Genomic DNA, 16,659 nt, shown 5'->3' with positions numbered 1-16,659 from the left:
AACAAGTGAAGGCTCATTAGAAACACTTTTTTTCCAAGGTAGTTAAGACATACAAATATAGGAGATGTATGCCTACTATGCAACAACTCAGGTTTTATGTTAACAAATGAAAAAATATTATGCTACGCTTTTTTTTTCTCCACAAAATTGGAATTATGAGTTCTTCTGAATCTCATTGGAAGTTGGCATTTTGCTATGACAGATGGCCTGTGCTGTATCTGATAGATGTGTTCTGCATGAGGGCAGATAATGAATGCATGTGGTATACCTGGCTTCTAATGCAGAGAGGGCTGAAAGATGCTGAGAGGCTTTGTGACTTCCCAAATACTCTAGCTCAGTGCAGAGGAAACGAAAAGCCTGTGAATCGCCTGACTAGTAAAATATCAGTGTTGTGATTAATGGGATGTAGTGTTTAGCTTAGCAGGGTTGTAGTCTGCAAGGTATTAAGAGTGCTGACCAAATGGAGCAAAATGATTAAATTCCAGCAGTACTACACATGTCCTTAGAAGTTAAATGCGAATATAAGTATTTCTCTGGATTAGGCCAGAACATTAACCTGTCGTAAGACTGAGCCAGGAAGGAGGGAAAAGAAAAAAGGGGGAGGGGCAGAGCCTGCCATATGAGCGTGCATTAGGAGTGCTGAGCCAAGAAAGGTGAGCGTGTGTTCTTCTGATACTTTAATAGTGGAGGGTTACTGCAGAAGCAAATGATAATGGGAAGGTACTGATTGTGCTAGACAGCTGACTTCCAGGTCAAAGACTGGAGACCTCTCTGAATGGAGATGCAACTACTGTATCATATGGCCAACACCTATGCAAAATTCTCTGCCTCAGTAGCCCTGAATACTCTAGGAGTGTGTAAAGCGGACTAGCAAGTCAATTGTCTCCCCCTCGCCCCCCCCCCCAAAAAAAAAAGTTGAAATTCTTTACTTTAGAAGGCAGTCTGAGTGTCCTGAAGGTCTGAGAGATAGCTGGTTGCTTCTCATTCTTCCCCCGTTTCTGTGGGTATGTTGGGCTGTTTCCTTCCAGGATATGTTCATTTCCTGCAATTAATGAGAATTACTAGATCTGCCTGCACTTCATCTTCTACTCATCTCTTGCATAGCTTCTCAAAACAGGGCCAAATTTTACAGGACTCTGTGTGTGAGCTTTAAAGGTTAATATTGTAACCTGATCTTTTAAAGGCAGCCTGAATTACTGAATTACTGCATGGTCTGCAGTTACTTTCAGCCAGGTGAGAGAAGCTGATCCTTTTTCTGCTAAAAGCAAACAGTCCTTTGTCTTTTAAGCAGTAAAAATGTCTGTGAGCGATTTCCTCTAGGTGAAAGCTCCTCCACTCCTGTCTTCGACCTGCTCCTAGGCCAAGTCCTTCCACTTGGCATTCCACAAGGATTGTCCGCTATCTAAGTTCAAACATCTAAAGAGGAAATGCTGTTTACCACCATGATGTGTTTCAGTTGGCTGACGTGCAACTTTTCCCTCGAGTTATGTCCATAGTGTCAATTCAGACTGCCTTCTCTGAAGGAGGATTGCCATCCGTACAGAGCTTGGTGTGAGGGGCCCTGTTCCTCACTGGTCTGAGAGTACTGTCATTATAAACACATTTCTTGCAGTTATAAAACATGTTGTTAGAAGTAATGTGGGATCCTGTTATTAATTACGTTTATGCTCCCATTCTTGAGTAAAAATACAACCTCCTCCTCTCCCTGCCCCCAGCGTATGTCCCTGTCTTTACCATAGTTCTGCCAAAGCATCTGGTTTACCGAACCTATTGATAGCATGAACTTCTTGCTGTAACAGCTGCTGTTCTACCTTTTAGCATGTAAGTCTGCTCTCGTCCCTGTTATTTAAAAACTCTTCACTCCTTCAACACTTAACTAGTATTGATGGTAAATTTGATATATCTGCCTGGCACAAACTGGAATTCAGATTAGTGCAAACCAGACAACTGCATATGCTATGTTTGAGCAGAGGGAAGGCTTTAGGGCATTGTGTAGGTGGTGCTTTTGTTTTTATTTTAAACAGGAAAATCTGGATGAGAACTTTTGGGGTTCAGGATATATAAGGAAATGCAAATGGATTTTCTTTGTTTGTTTGTTTTGTTTTCCTCATCACGAGGATAAAACATTAACCTTTCATTCCGATGTGCTCCTCCAGTTTGAATCAGCTGTAAAAAGAACGTAGGCGTAGCAGGCATTGAGTAGTACTAATATCAGGCTCTTTCCAAGACTGGCAGCCCAGCAACAGAAACATAATCTGTTCACTTAAAAAAAAAAAAAAATCACTCTAGCTTTTGAAAATCAGTAACAATAGCATTACTGGTTGCTAGCTTTAATTTGCTTACGTTATAGATGGCAGCATATGTATGGAGCTGAAAGGAACAGGTGTCCTAATAAAGTACATGGTTATTCATGTGATCTCTTTTCTTTTTTTCTTCAAAGTTGGAATTTCAATTTTCACACTCCTTTCTCTGATCCTTCTCAGATTAGCTGCTGAACTTCCGAACACTTTGAATTGTGTAAGAAGGAATTAATGAAATGCTTGATAAAATACCACAGTGGAACACGTGAGGTGATGGATTTTCAGAACAATAGTAATTAAATGTTCTCTCAAACTTAGAATGCCTGCAACTGTTGGGAGGATGCTGAGTAGAGTGGATTCAAGCACAAAAGCTTTTAAGTACTGTTGAAATACTGTTGTGGTCGGCCTCACGGTTTTTGTGTTTTAGTAGTAAGCTGGAAGCTTAGTGTGTTTAAGTAACAGTCTGCATTTATCTGTGGGTATTTTGAAAAGTAGACTTGGACTGTAGGGGAGATGCATGAAGAGCAGGTAGTCTGAGATGGCCTTTATTGGGTAAAGGGTGGGGGGAAACTGTTGAAGATGCTGCTGTGCTCTGAAAGAGTCAGCAAAACAGCTTAGTATAAGACAATGTGACTGAGTGGGTTGGAACTGGAGAGACAGGTCCTGTTTGCTGTGGCAGGAGTTTTGGTCTGTTTGTGTGAGACATACTTGAATTTGATGTTCCTTTTGAACATGCAGGAACAGCGGTAACACAAAAGAAAATCTTAATTTATAGTGTTTCATTCATTCATCAAAGGAATGCATCATAAATCAGTAAGGGTAGCTACTGGCAGCACCAATCTATGCAGTGTAACTACTGTGTTTAAACTGTTGCTCTGTCTCTACCTGATTCTACACCACTGAACGATAGGAAAAAAAATACAGGAAATTTTGCCCAAGTGCCCTGATTAGAAAATATCCTCTGGATTTTTAATTTTCACTGGAAATAATGAGAGGAATTGTCTTGACACCCTTTTTAAAATACGGTTCTGTCAGATTTATGTCTCTTACTCCTACATATTGAATCCAGACACTGTGAGAGACCAACACTTCTCCTAGGGTCTGATAAAATTTGTCTGTTAGAACTGCAGGGGCTGCTTAAATAATGGGAAACAGTAACTTTTGGCGCTCTCTGACAGATACAGTTACAGCAGGGCTAAAAATTAGAGCAATGGATCACACAGTGAATCCTAGACTGTCTCTTACCACTTTGTTATAACAGTTACAATCATTGGTCTTTCTGTGTTATAAGATAGCATGGCTTGTGCTTGCATAGAGGAGGCAAGCGTGGCTCTTCAGGAGATTTTGGCCACCCGTTTCTGCTCCGTGAGGGAAGGCATCCTGCTGGTCACATCCGCGGAGTGCTACCTGTCTGTTATCTTTCCCTTTGCCTTTGAGGCTGAATTTGCATGGCCAGCTTTGAGATTAGTAAAAGCCAAATGCATCAGCGGTACTCTACTACTGGACTGTTCACAAACATACTAACTCTTAACCTTTTTGACCTGTTCATTAAACTGCCGTCAGCTGCCTCACCACAGAAACACTTACCAGGAGGTTTCCTCTAAGGGATTTTGTTACTTAAAGGCACAGCACTGCAGTCTGCACAGGGGTACGAGGACTGGTCCTGTGGGAGAGAGGATACCATGCCATTAGTTGCAGAATTAAACTGGTAGCATGCTATATATCCTACTGCAAACAGGCATGCAAAAAGCTCTGAATTTTGAAGCCACTATAAAAAATAACACAGGTTAAACTTCCAGCCCTCTCCCAAACCTTGTGTTCTCAATATTCTTGTGCACAGTCTTCTCACCTGCCTAAATATTGTCTTAGAGAAGTTAGCTTTTAGTGGTTTCTCATGCACCATGGAAAAATTATACCTAGGAGACTAGTTTGGCACTTTTCTTCCACAGCTGGAGGACTGGTTGGTTAGAATATAAAATAGAAAGGACTATAACTTTTTCCAGAGAAGAACTCTTAAAATAAAAACATCCTAGATAAGTTTTCCCTTTATTTTTCATCTATAGGTGCTTCTTGGATGAAGAAGGATCACGGAGATCTTGTTGAAACTTCAGCTGTTATGTACTTGTTTTTTGTTGTTAATCAATCAGAATCTTTTTTCAGATTTCAGGCTAGGATCAGTGATAAACAACCCTGAGCTGGAGTAGTAGGAGCCACCTTCTGGATTCTGTTTGAATGTTTAGAAACACCAGTGGGTAACAAGATTAAAAAAAAGTAAAAATGAGATAAGGATGAAATTTTATTAGCAAATTGAGCTTGGGCCCACGGAGGGAAGTATTGCAACAGCTATTTCTAGATGAGTGGGTTTCACTGTTACTGAGCAGCTCTGGGTTTAGATGCTTCATTTTGTTCTGAAAATGGAAAGGTCATTTGCCAGAGTCTCGGCAGCAAGACGCGGCACAGCGGTGGCTCGTGGGAGACGCCTGCGTGCAGCAGCGGGGTGTTGTGGCTGAGGCCGCTGGGCTGTGCGGCCTTGCAGCCTCTCCCAGGGAGAGACAGGCAGGACAGAGCTGCTGCAGGCAGTCAGGAGATGTTGCATGTTTGAGCCCTGCGATAGACCAGACCCTGACTAGTGTCAGAGAGCTCTGACGTGGCAGAAAATCAGCTTCGCTGAACATCTCCCTGAATTTCAGAACCCCAGGAGTACTTGTCATGTAGAGCTTCATTTTTCTTGTCAAGATGCCTGTGAATTGTTCTAAAATACCTTGATGAATTCCACTTTTGTTCCCAGAACTTATCGTTATTAGTATGACTGAATGTCACATTACTTGCTAATTTTTCTACTGCTTGTCAGTTCACTGCTGGCTTTATATCAATGGGGGAAGAGCCTTATTGAAAAGGAACTGGACAGTAGAAATCCTTCTATGGAATTTATTGCCATTTTGAACACCAAACTGCCTAAGACTGTATGCGAACAAAATAAACACTCCACAAACTGGCGTATAATACAACTGCTACCTTAAGGGAGCTGGAGGATCCTGTTAAGTTTTCCTCATCGTCTTCAATCTTTGGCTGGTTTAGTTCAGACAGAGAAAGCCTTAAATTTCACATGGTTGCTCAAAGGTTTTAGGTTTTTATTAAATCTTGTTGCATAGTTTCTCTGGGGATGAATTCCGAAGTGTCTTTGCTCGCTCAGCTGCAGGAACATGCTGAGCACAGACAAAATCTCATGCCTTGAGCAGAGGCAGTGAATGGTGCCCACTGAAGTGGTCAGGTAACTTCCTGATGGGCTGTGGCTCGGTGATGAATGAATAGCTAATGTCTGGAGCCCGGCTGTCTTCGCATGTGATTGCTGAGGAAGATTTGTCTTCTTTAACACCACTTTAAAATGTTTACATTGATTCCTGCCTTTTAGGAGATCAAGTCTTGAGGATGGTAGGACATGGCTTATAAATTGTCTTTGTCCTTAAGTTCTCTTTTGCAGTCCATGTACAATTGTATGAGCCTTCCTTTTCAGTTTTTGAGACTGAGGTGATCCTTTTAAATGCTGTGCTCTGACTTTCTGAAGGGTTTTTGTGGAGAGACACTAATCAATATGTTGAGCAAAGCTTGTTAAGTAATTTCCAAGACACCTGTGAGCCTCTTACATGCTGCTGCTTTTAGCATTTCAATGTGGCAGTTGTTCAGTAGCCCCAAGCAAAGTTGTTGAAGTAGATATAAATGAACAGGTCAAAGATGCAGAGAAGTAGCATATGAAAGGGCCATTCTAGCAGACAGCCGAACACCCGCTTTCTTCTTTCTTCCTCTGCTGGAGATGGGGAAAGTTTTAAGCACTGGAGAGAGAGATGGTTTATTTTATTCTTGTTCCCCAAAACATTTTCCACTGAGTTGCAGTTGCTGATCCTGCATCAGTATCCCCAAAGTATCAAAGGCAGTTTTTTGAATTTATAGGAGTAATTTTTTTTTTCTTGAAGAACTTAGACTAAAGAGCGGTGGGGGGAGTTGATGGAAAGGCATGCTTGTCCACAGCCATATTTCTAGCACTTCTCACATTGTGTAGATATTTAGCTTTGCAAGCGTAACTCTAAGCCTGCTATCCAGCCACATTGTTTAGCTGTGTGCCACCACCATTTGTTTGAAACAATCTCATCAGGTAAGGCTGGTCTGCCAGTGTAAAAGCATTCCTGCTGAAATAGTCATTAGCCGCTTCAGACTGTGCGCGGCAGGGTAAGTCCCTGCCTGCCTTGCCTGCACACGGATGATTACTCTGGATCAATTAATACCTAGGAACTTGATCTTGTATGAAGCCACAGCACATGGCTCTCGTGCTTCTGCTGTTGCTCCTCCTAACATTGCTTCTGTAGTTGAGCCTTGTCTGTGCTGTTACGGACTCTCATGTGGTTTTATTTTGGTGTACAAAATCAATGCCTTTCATTTTCACTTATACCTTTACTAAAAAAAAGAAAAAGGAAGAAATATATTTAAAAAAAAGCAGATGATTTTATATGGCAATAAATGTCTCTGTTAGGCCTGTAGCAGAATAATCCTATTGGTTTAAATTCGGGGCTTTAAGGGGTCTTGCAATTTTCCAGCAGACCAGGCTGAGCAGGGCTAATTCTGGAATAAGGCTTCTGAGGATCCGGATATTTGTGTCTGGACCTCGGATCTCTCTCTCTCATTCTTAGCCGCTGAACTGTAACTTTTAGACCTGTAGGGTTTTGTTGTCTAGGCATGTAATTGGAGTTACTGTTGGTTTCTTGCATTTGTTGTGGTCTAAAAAGCAAATTTAATCTTAAAAAAGCTGAGCTTCAGTATACCTAGTACTACATTTTGCTGGGAGACTTAGGTGTTCAAAGAAGAAAGAAATTCAAAAAATGAACTCTTTGTTAGTCACCAAGAACAACACTTGTCAGAGCTAGAGATGCCACCTGTTCTAATAGCTTGGACTTTGTATTGATGTGTTAAGAAATACAGCTATTTTCCTTGCTATAAACCTCGAGCTTGAAACCATTTCTGCCAAAACATTTGCATTATGTATGTACTATGAATTCATGCTCTGAACCTCTGTATGTCAGTTATATTGACGCATTTAAATCTCAGCACATAAGGCAATTAAAAAATCAAATTTATGGGACTTTTCTGGGTATAAAACAACAGGGGGGAACATGTTCTATTGTCTCCCTTCTTATAAATTGTTACTGGTGGGGGATTTTTCTATAATCCCCCCAGTGAAGACTGCCCCAGGTTTCAAAGGGCTGTTTGCCTGTCCACAGCATGTGTCTGTTCAGTCCAGAATGTGTTTTTTCACTGACTCTTTTAAAAAAGCCTGGGAAGCAATCATCCATAACAGTGCTCTGCTTGCTGTCTTTGTGAGCTGCTTTTGGTGACGGAGGCTCGCTGGTTTCCAGTTATCTGCGCCCCTCTGCGCGCGATTGTGTAGCTATTTTCTCCTGATAAGTTGAACCTCCGTGGGGAATGTCTGGTTCCAGGAGGGCTACGGGAAGCGTGGGCAGCCACTGCGCCCGCTGCAGAAAGTGGTGTCTCTTAACGCTGGAAGTGGTGTAGCTAGTGCAGATGCCTCCCCGAATGCTTTTTTTTTTTTTTAAAGGCCTGATTTGTTTAGTTAGAATTAACTGCTCTACACACTGCTTTGTATTCCAATATAAAGCATGTCTATTTTGTAGCACTGTGCTACTTTTAATTCATTTTTGAACATACGTAATACAAAATGGCATAGTAATTAATCTTCCACTTATGAGATGTACCTTGCTGAAATGGCTTCTTTTTTTTTTTTTTTTTTAATCCATGTCTATCAACATGTACTTATCCCGCTTTGATTTGAATATGGCCAGGACAACTGCATTAGTATATGACCATGTCTAAAGTAAGAAAGTGTCAGCTTTTAAAAAGCATTAGCTTGTCGTGGGTATTCCAGAGTTCTTTAATCCATCTCTTAGCCTACTCATTGAATACTGGCTGGAAACTTGTGTTTAAAAACCTTTCAGCTGAAGTGATCTATTTTCCTAGCACAGATGGACCAAAATCTGCAATAATTCTGCCTTTCAAATGAACATTTTTATATTACATGTGAAATAAGGTCTGTCAGCTCAATCGTTAGCTTTTATACTGGTAAAATATGCTAGTACAGAAAATGCTGGCAGACATGGTATTTGTTTCAGTGCCTCTCTTTCCTCCTGTTATTTTTTTCTATAGGAACTTGAGCTGCCTATATATAAGGCCCATTCACCACAGATCGGGATGCGCCGTTACTTCATTGATCTCTTGGCTGTCCTCAGCAACCGTTGTAATCTCTGTCCTACTGCACGACATCTTGCTGTCTACTTATTGGACGTCTTTATGGACCGCTATGATATCACTGTCAAGCAACTGTATGTCATTTCGATTGCCTGTCTTCTCCTAGCAAGTAAGTCGGCTGCTGTCTATTAATGCATGCATTTTTTTTTCTGAGCAGGTGGTTGTTTTCATTATGTATGATGTGCTGTTTACTCTGTGTTACAGTATCATTAGCTGTAGATATTAGGTGTAAGGCCTAATGAAGTCCAAGGAAAGGCATAAAATGGGCTGTTAATAAAACTCGGCTTGACTTCATAGCTTGGGCTGCACATGTGTGTGCTGGTGCAGAGGAGGTTTTGGCAGCTGAAGCTGGGTCAGAGGAAAGGGTCAATGAGGTTTAAGGGGTGACAGGGTGGGAAGGAAGTGGCAAGACCAGGAAGTTTCATTCCAGAGAAGAGTTGGTAGTAAGGAATGCTATTTGGGTAATACACAATCTCTCCTGGAGGTCCATCCTTGGACAGTTTGTGCCTCTGTTGAGATCACCGAGTATAATCAATTCCTTGCAAAACAGATCTTTCTTGTACATGGTCCAAAGGAAAATTGCTTCCTGAGGTGCTTAGTGGATGTGCTGATGTACGCTTGGATGTGTATTGCTTGTTCTGGGCTCCTGTCAAATAGCCCCTCACTGCCATGTAATATTAAAGTCTCAGTATCGACATACCTTTGGCAAATGACCTTGAACATTTGTCATCAGTACTTTCCTGAAACCTTTCAGCAGTCAGTGCTGTGCAAGTGGAGGAGAGCAAGGCTGGTGCCTCAAGGACTTGCAGTCTACCCTTGCAGACTTGAACTCAGTTCCCAGATAATGAAGAAGTCACCTTGCCATATGGGAGCCACGTAGAGCAATACACTATTGTTATGGGCAACAAAACTTCTGTAAACTTAGTGTTAATGGCTGAAAGATGTAAGTAGTCATGTTAGCTAAGATAAAATACTGTGGAGAGCTAGAAGGTATTTGTTTAGGAAAGAAGGTGATAGTATATGTTTTCCTTGCAGAACAAAGGATTGCTACTGCTTTTTCTTGCTAGGTGTGTTCTGAACAGCTTAATCTGCAGACACAAATGATTGCTTTTCATGATTTTACTGTTACTATATTTAAACATTGCTGTCTTTCTAATTCCAGAAAAGATGGTCAATTACATGGATAAGTTTCTAGCTCATGTTACAGAAAAGGTCAATATTAAAACCAGAACAAAGTGGAATCTAAGCACTTGCTGCCTGTGCACTTCCACGGCAGCCTAAGTGAATCTAAATTAGTGCTGTTGCAGTTCTGCTGTCCCGACCCTTTGGTGAGCTCCTTCAGGCCTGTAAATTGGCAGAAAACTAACCCAGCTGAGGAAGGGACTAGTTCTGTGTCTATTTATCAGAAGGGTATTTTTCTGAGGGATCAGACAAGCTTCAGGGAGGGAAGAGGGTGGGGGGACTTGGGGTGATTTTTAAATTGTTGTGAAACTGCACCCTTTATTTCAAAGAGACCAGACTAATTGATATATCAGGTTCAGGTAGCCTGGACACTAATGTCTATTCAGAAGTGAACTTCCTCAGCTTGCGGCCCATCTCTTATAATTTCTTTCTTGTGTAACTTCATAATTGCAACATGCCCCACAGCATTGCTTAAAGTTGGGGGGGCGAAGGGTGGGAGAGGAAGGCTTCCGAGTATTTGAATGAAGGTGACCTTCAGGAAAAGAACACAGGACTTTCTTTAAATCTGATGCTTTCAAGTATACGCCTCCTCCGTTTTTCCTGGCCTCAAAAATTCTTGTAATGATTCTTCATCTGAATTTAGAGGAGGGAATCTGTAGCCATAACTTAAGCTTCCACTGCTTTGCAAATAGGATAGGATGAAAATGGTACCTTTAAACTTCATATAACTTGTGAAAGCTAGTGGTGTATTTATAAGATCTTAGGCAGAGGTTTACTGTAGGAGATTGGGAGGGCTGAACTGCTGACTTCTGTAGCTTCTAGGATTTAAAAGGAAGCAAAAAAACCCTTTTGAGACTGTCCTTGTGTGAACAGCTAATGTCAAATGCAACTTCAATCACCTCTAAGCAACTGGGAAGCAAAAGGAAGTTCATAAGCTGCCTCATGACAACACTAGAGGGAAATATTTTGCAAACCCAAGTTTAGTAAGCTCATGGGTATGAGAATCTTCCTAAAATTAAGATTTGAGTAATACAGCAACATTCACACATCCTGGTCTGGAACTAAATCATCTATTCCCTTACAGGAAAAGGGTCTACTATTATAAAGGCAGCTTTCCTACCAATATGTAGAAACAAAACATTAAGAATTGTACCAAAGCAGTTTTGTACAAAATTAATGCCTAACTAACTTGTGTAGATAAGGCTTTAAATGTTACTACAGTCCTAGGGATCGGTCTGGAGAATTTTGGGACCATAGTGAGCTCTGTTTACTGTGTAGACCATCTTGATGTGCACTAGGAATATTCTTTTTTTGCTATGTGTAGCTGTGGGAGTGATGTAAATCAAATCAGAAAAAGCCATTTTACAGTAAGTGGGATTTCCTGGATTTACCTTATGTTACTTTCAAAATTATATGAAATAAATACGAGAAAAATCATAGCACAGAATTTTGTAGTAAAAGATTCTGAGTAGGTAAGAAGAATTAACCTAAAATAGCGTGAAATTTGCCATTGTAGCAAAGAGAATACAACTGCTCCTTTTGTGTTCCTACAGTAATGCTTTGGAGGATGTTCTAATTGCTACATCTGCAGGAAGTTGCATAGCTTTTCAGCAGAAGATTGCAGTAAAAGGACTCTTCAGTCTCTGTAATAAGACACCTATATGTCTAAACAATAAGATACCTTTACTGTAAACAAAAAATAATAATCTTTACAAAAAGTAGTTGTTAGCTTTTTTTTTTTTTTTTAATTTGGGGTGTTTACCTCATCATGACAAATGTTTAATGGAGAACATCTTTCAATAAATAGTATAAACACATTTGAGAAATTTTTTGTTTGGGATTTTTTCCTGCTGACTTCTTTAGAAAGGCAGTTGAGCAAGAGTTCAAGGGTAGTGTGCAGACCACAAGCAAGATGAGGTGTAGTTAGAGGTAAGATTTCTTATTTCCACTAACCACTTAAGTGTGTGGGTGGTGGTGGTGGGGGGGGATAGAGAAGCTTTGGGGCACACAAACCCTTCCCTTAGCTCTGAAACGGAAGCAGGAAACTTCAAAATTAAATGCGAATTGAGGACAATTGTTTAAGCTCAGCAAAATTGTTGTCAACTTGTGTTTGTCTTTTAATTTTACTGCTTCTATTTCTGATCTAAAGGAAGAGCTAGTGTGCCCAAAGGCTTGTCTTTTTTTTTTTTTTCCCCCTTCTACCTCAACATTGCCCTAGCCTGTCTTAGATCAGCATGCAACAGCAGAGTTTTCATGATACAGCTCATAGCATTTGCCTAGATGTCTTTTAGTTAGATAGAGCTAATTTCTCTTGCAGATTTCTAAAATGCATTTTAACTGGCCCATCAGTTTCCCCAGACAGGGAAATGGGATTGTGATAGTGGGTCTTTGCTTCCCAATTCAGTAATAATTGCAAAAGAGATTAGGAAATGGGAAGATAATGTTGTGCCAAACAAATTGTGCTGGCAGCCAAGTGATGTTGCAGCCTGGACTTGCTACAGTTGAGAGCAACATGGGAGTGTGTCCCTTAAATCATCTAGTTGCTCACTAGCCAGAAGATGTACGTTTCTTTTGCAATGTAGGCCTTGCAGAAGGCCTCTGGAAGTTCCTGCCAGATAGCTGTGCTGAGGTGCTACGCTGTAAAAACTCTGAAGTTCATTAATATCATCAATAGTTACTAATTCTTCTGAATCAGTCCTGAAAGTGAATGCTAAAAATCATTCACGGTAGTCTAGAGGTGAATTGAAAGTCATTGGAGGCTTGGGGGGAATCTTGCTGAAAAAATTGGCTTCACAAAGTTACTTTAGGAATGGATTTAGAGCAATCATTTGACTTCATTTGCATTAAAGGAAACAGCTTGCTCCAAACCAGAATTGTAAACTATACATTTTTTTGTAATACAGTAAGATCTAGTCCATATGCACGTTTTGGCTAGGTATGCAATCAGAGGACCTCCTTCTGAGGTCCAGCTGTGCTAATGGAAGAGGTTGTCAGTCCCTGCTGCTTTGAGATGATCATAACTAAGCCCAGGAGTTTTAACTCCTCTAGACAATCCATCTGCCCTTGCCTGAAGCAGAATAGTGATTACTCAGGTTGACTGCTCTGCTGTTAGGTCAGGGAGATGGTGGCTTTTGGTGAGGGGTAACGATGGGCAGCAGAGACTGGTCATCTTCAGGCTGGCTCTAGACCAGGATGGTTACTAGTACACCTGCACAGAGGCCAGAGTAGCTGTCTCGAGCACCAAGGCCATGGATGAATGTTCACTTTGCAAACAGCTATGCTGGCTGGAAATGTTACTGCCTTCCTTTCCCCCCAGCATCCCCTCTTTCCCACTCCAGCTGTGTGTTGAGTAATTTCTGATCTTCTCCAGACAAAATCAGCTGATGTTTAAATGGTTTCAATAAGTGGATTGAGCTAGTCTGGGTAATGGTTTGCCTGAAGTGAACTGAGGAGCTGACAGAGCTGAGGGGAAGGCAGCCCTATGCAGAGGAGCACTGCTGAGCAGCAGCAGGCTGTAGTGTTGTAAACAGCATCTGGGTCAGGCAATTATCACAAAAAAATGGTTGTGGCATTTTAAGGTGCCCTAGCCCTAACTGTTCCATTGGAAAAAGGGATTATGTGAGGACTTCCCATCTGCTGTACTGCTACTTGGCTCGAATTGCCTCCCTAAAGCTGTTCAAACCAGCTGCCCCAAAGTAGGTGAGATGCATTGACACAATCTATTCAGCTGGTCCAGCTGCAGGAGCAATTAACTCTCAGGAGACAGCAAGCACCTGGGGGCAGTAAGTTTGAAACTACTACAACTATTTCTACTGTGAATTTTGTAACTGTGGTACAGGTGGGCTATACCTTCATGGTGTATCAGTATAGTTGAAGCAATGCAGCTTTTGATAGTTGTCATAAAATCCTACCTTGCTCTTAAAGTTGCTCCTTTCTTCCCTGAAGAGCTAACCCCCTTCAATTGCAGGTGCTTCAATATCTGAATAAAAGCAAGGGCTCTCCATCTGTGAGCCGTTCGGGCTGCTTTGTGTGTTCCTGCCATTCGAGTTCTTACGGCTGCTCTTCCTCAAGAGGGTTCTGCTGCTATGGAGACACAACAGTTCTTATATTTCAGTATTGTTTTAAGCAAAGCTAATTCACTGTTCAGTATATATAGTGCTTCATTGCTTTACAAAGTACTCTGTTAACTTTCTTGTGGCTTGGCTTTATTTTGCCCAATGTTTTAGTCCTCCAGTGGATTAAAAATCCAGTGAAGTGGATATTCCAGTAGCTGAGCTACCTGGGCACAATAAAAGCAATTAGAGCGAGAGAGAAAGACAGTAGTACTAACTGGGCTGAGTTTAGGGCATGGATAATCCTTTCTAATGTAATTCCCCACTGAGTATGTGGAGCTGTTGTCAACCCTCAAGGAGTGTTTCCATTGGACTGTGCTTGGTGATCCATTCTCCGTTTGTGCTCCCACTATCATCAGCAGGAACTGTTCTGGAAAAAGCAGCTGAGCTACTTATTTTTAATAAAAACACAATGATGCAGACAGTCCAGGAGATAGAATAATGCAACACATGTTCAGCTTGTGGTTTTAAATTTTTCATTTTTCTGGTGCTGTAACATGGACAGGATATTTTCTTTAGCAATAATTAAACTTTACTATATGAAGGTGCCCTGAGCTGAGTGATTTGCATGTGTGCTAGATATTGTACAGGCAAATGAACAATCCCTGACTGCTCACTCAGCAAGAAACTGCAGAAAAAGGAATTAAGCTGAGAATCTCTAAAATACTGGCTGTGTCTTTTTTGCCTTGCTTAGAGGACGGTTAGAACTTGTGTTTGTACTTGGAGGTGGCAGGAGAAGGAATCTCAGAAGTTTGTTTTAACACCTTTTGGAACAGCGTAGTAGTAAAGAAAACTAATCCTTCAGCTGTGTACCACATGTAGCCTTTCGGTCTTTCCTGTGTGCTGGGCTAGATGAGTTTGACTGGTCTGTGCTTCTTTTAGATTGATTTTAATTGTTTGTGGGACAGAGTACTTACATTTTAATGACTCCTTAAATTGGCACTCCTTGTTCCTCCTCCTTTTCAAGGACTCTGAAAATGTAATAAAACAAATTGCCTGCATGTCCTGCTTTTATTTTGGCGCCCATATAAATCCCTGGGAAGGCCATCCACCCAGTAAACGCCAGTAAACACTCTGAACCACGTGCTGTGCAGCTAGGTGTGCCAAGCAGCTCCTGCTTCCTACAGTGGGTGAATCAGTACTTCCAGGTACCTCTGACAGCTGTAATGCCCCTCTTAAACCTTTATTTCTTCTTAGTTAAAAGCTGGCATGGATGGATAGGTTGTTTTGATCCTCTTGTGATAAATGAACTGATGCAATGTGCTCTTTATAACTTAAGACTACTCCTCTTGGCAACAGCACTTGCTCAGGCTTTCATTCATCTAAACAGAAAGTGTCTCTGTCTAACTTGGAGCATGCTTTTTCATTCCTGGGGCGGGGAAGATGGGGATCTGATTGTAAAATTCAGTGTGGGACAGAACATGGGCTACAGTAAGTTGAAAATGTGTGTATTGTTATTTACAGTAACATTACACGGACTTTTAAAAAATGTCCCAGGTAGTGTGCTGTCCCCATCTATTTGGATTTTACAAAAAGGTCAGAGACACAAAGCAAAGTTAACCTCCATTATGTTCATCTTGTTTTAGTCAATCTTCTAACCTCAGGCCTACTTGTGTAAAACACCTGCAGCATCCAGGTAGTTCTTAAATTAAACATTCCTTTAAAGACCTAAGATTTTTGTCATTTTAAAACACAACTAATTTTGAGGCCAACAGTGACAAGTTAAATGGCTTTATCAGTAACAGGAGCTCTCAACACAACAGCAAAAATAATTTGAGGCATCTACAGTGGCATTTCAAAAGCATGTAAATGACATGAATACACAATTCTTATAAACTCCAGCTGAAAATGGAGCTGAAACATTTTTTTTATTTATTTATCCCCACCCCTTCCCTCACCCCCTGCCAAAAAAAAAAAAGAGAGAAAAAAAAAAAGGGTGGTGTTGATAAACCAGTCAGTGTTATTTGTTTGGTCTGTGCTAGACTTGCAACAATCTTGTTTGAGTCTTTAATATTCTTGAAGTAATTGTGCTGGAGACCCTGGTTTTCTGAGCATAAACATTCTGTAAATAGAATCTGAATTTCTGGTATGATGCTAAAGTAATAAAATTAGGAATAATATATTCTGATATTTTTAAATTATGGAAGAAAATGAACTGGAAAAGGACAAATTGTATTTTAAAACATGTTAAATTTACCCTTGCCCAGTTTGCCTCAGATCTCTTTGGTCTGATGCAATGAAGTAACTTTTCCTGTCTTCTCCAGATTCCAAATTCAAAATAGATCCAAAGTACTCAGTAAATTCAGAAGTGAGGTGTTTAAATCAAAGTTGAATAGAGAAAGTAAAGGTGATCAAATTGCTGGTACGTTGCTTTGTAAAGTAGCTCATATCCTCAGATTTCACAGTTCATTTGACATGAAACTTCGGACATGGTTACTCTTCACCCCCCTCCAGCTCAGAATTTTAGAGTCTGTCTTCAACATATCTAGATACATTTATATTCAGTATCTCCAGTCTGCTGCAGTGGCCACTGTTATATTTGACAACAAAGCTAGGAACTAAGAGTGTTGAAAAGGAGAAGGGAAAGGTAGTAATAAATATTCAGTAATCTTAAATCACTAAACTTTGATTTTGTCAATTAGTCTTAACTTTAACAGAAAAATTATCTTGACTAAAGCAAACAACTTTGCCCTGTGTTGGCACGATACCTTCCCAGAAGTACTGTGGTGAGTCTGATCTCCTGACTACTGTCT

General features: G+C 40.7%; 1 protein-coding gene across 1 annotated transcript in view; it reads left to right on the top strand.

Moving 5' to 3' along the window:
- The window catches only part of CCNJL (cyclin J like), a 28,563-nt gene that overhangs the window by 2,905 nt on the left and 8,999 nt on the right, over positions 1-16,659 (top strand). The window contains exon 3 of the mRNA XM_013953660.2: positions 8,511-8,721. Coding sequence (XP_013809114.2) covers positions 8,511-8,721 — 211 coding nt within the window. The remainder of the gene's footprint in view (positions 1-8,510; positions 8,722-16,659) is intronic.

This window comes from Apteryx mantelli, chromosome 14, assembly GCF_036417845.1.
Source record: "Apteryx mantelli isolate bAptMan1 chromosome 14, bAptMan1.hap1, whole genome shotgun sequence".
NCBI lineage: Eukaryota > Metazoa > Chordata > Aves > Apterygiformes > Apterygidae > Apteryx > Apteryx mantelli.
The sequence above is the reverse complement of the archived record's forward strand: the minus strand, read 5'-3'. Positions and strand labels throughout refer to the sequence as shown.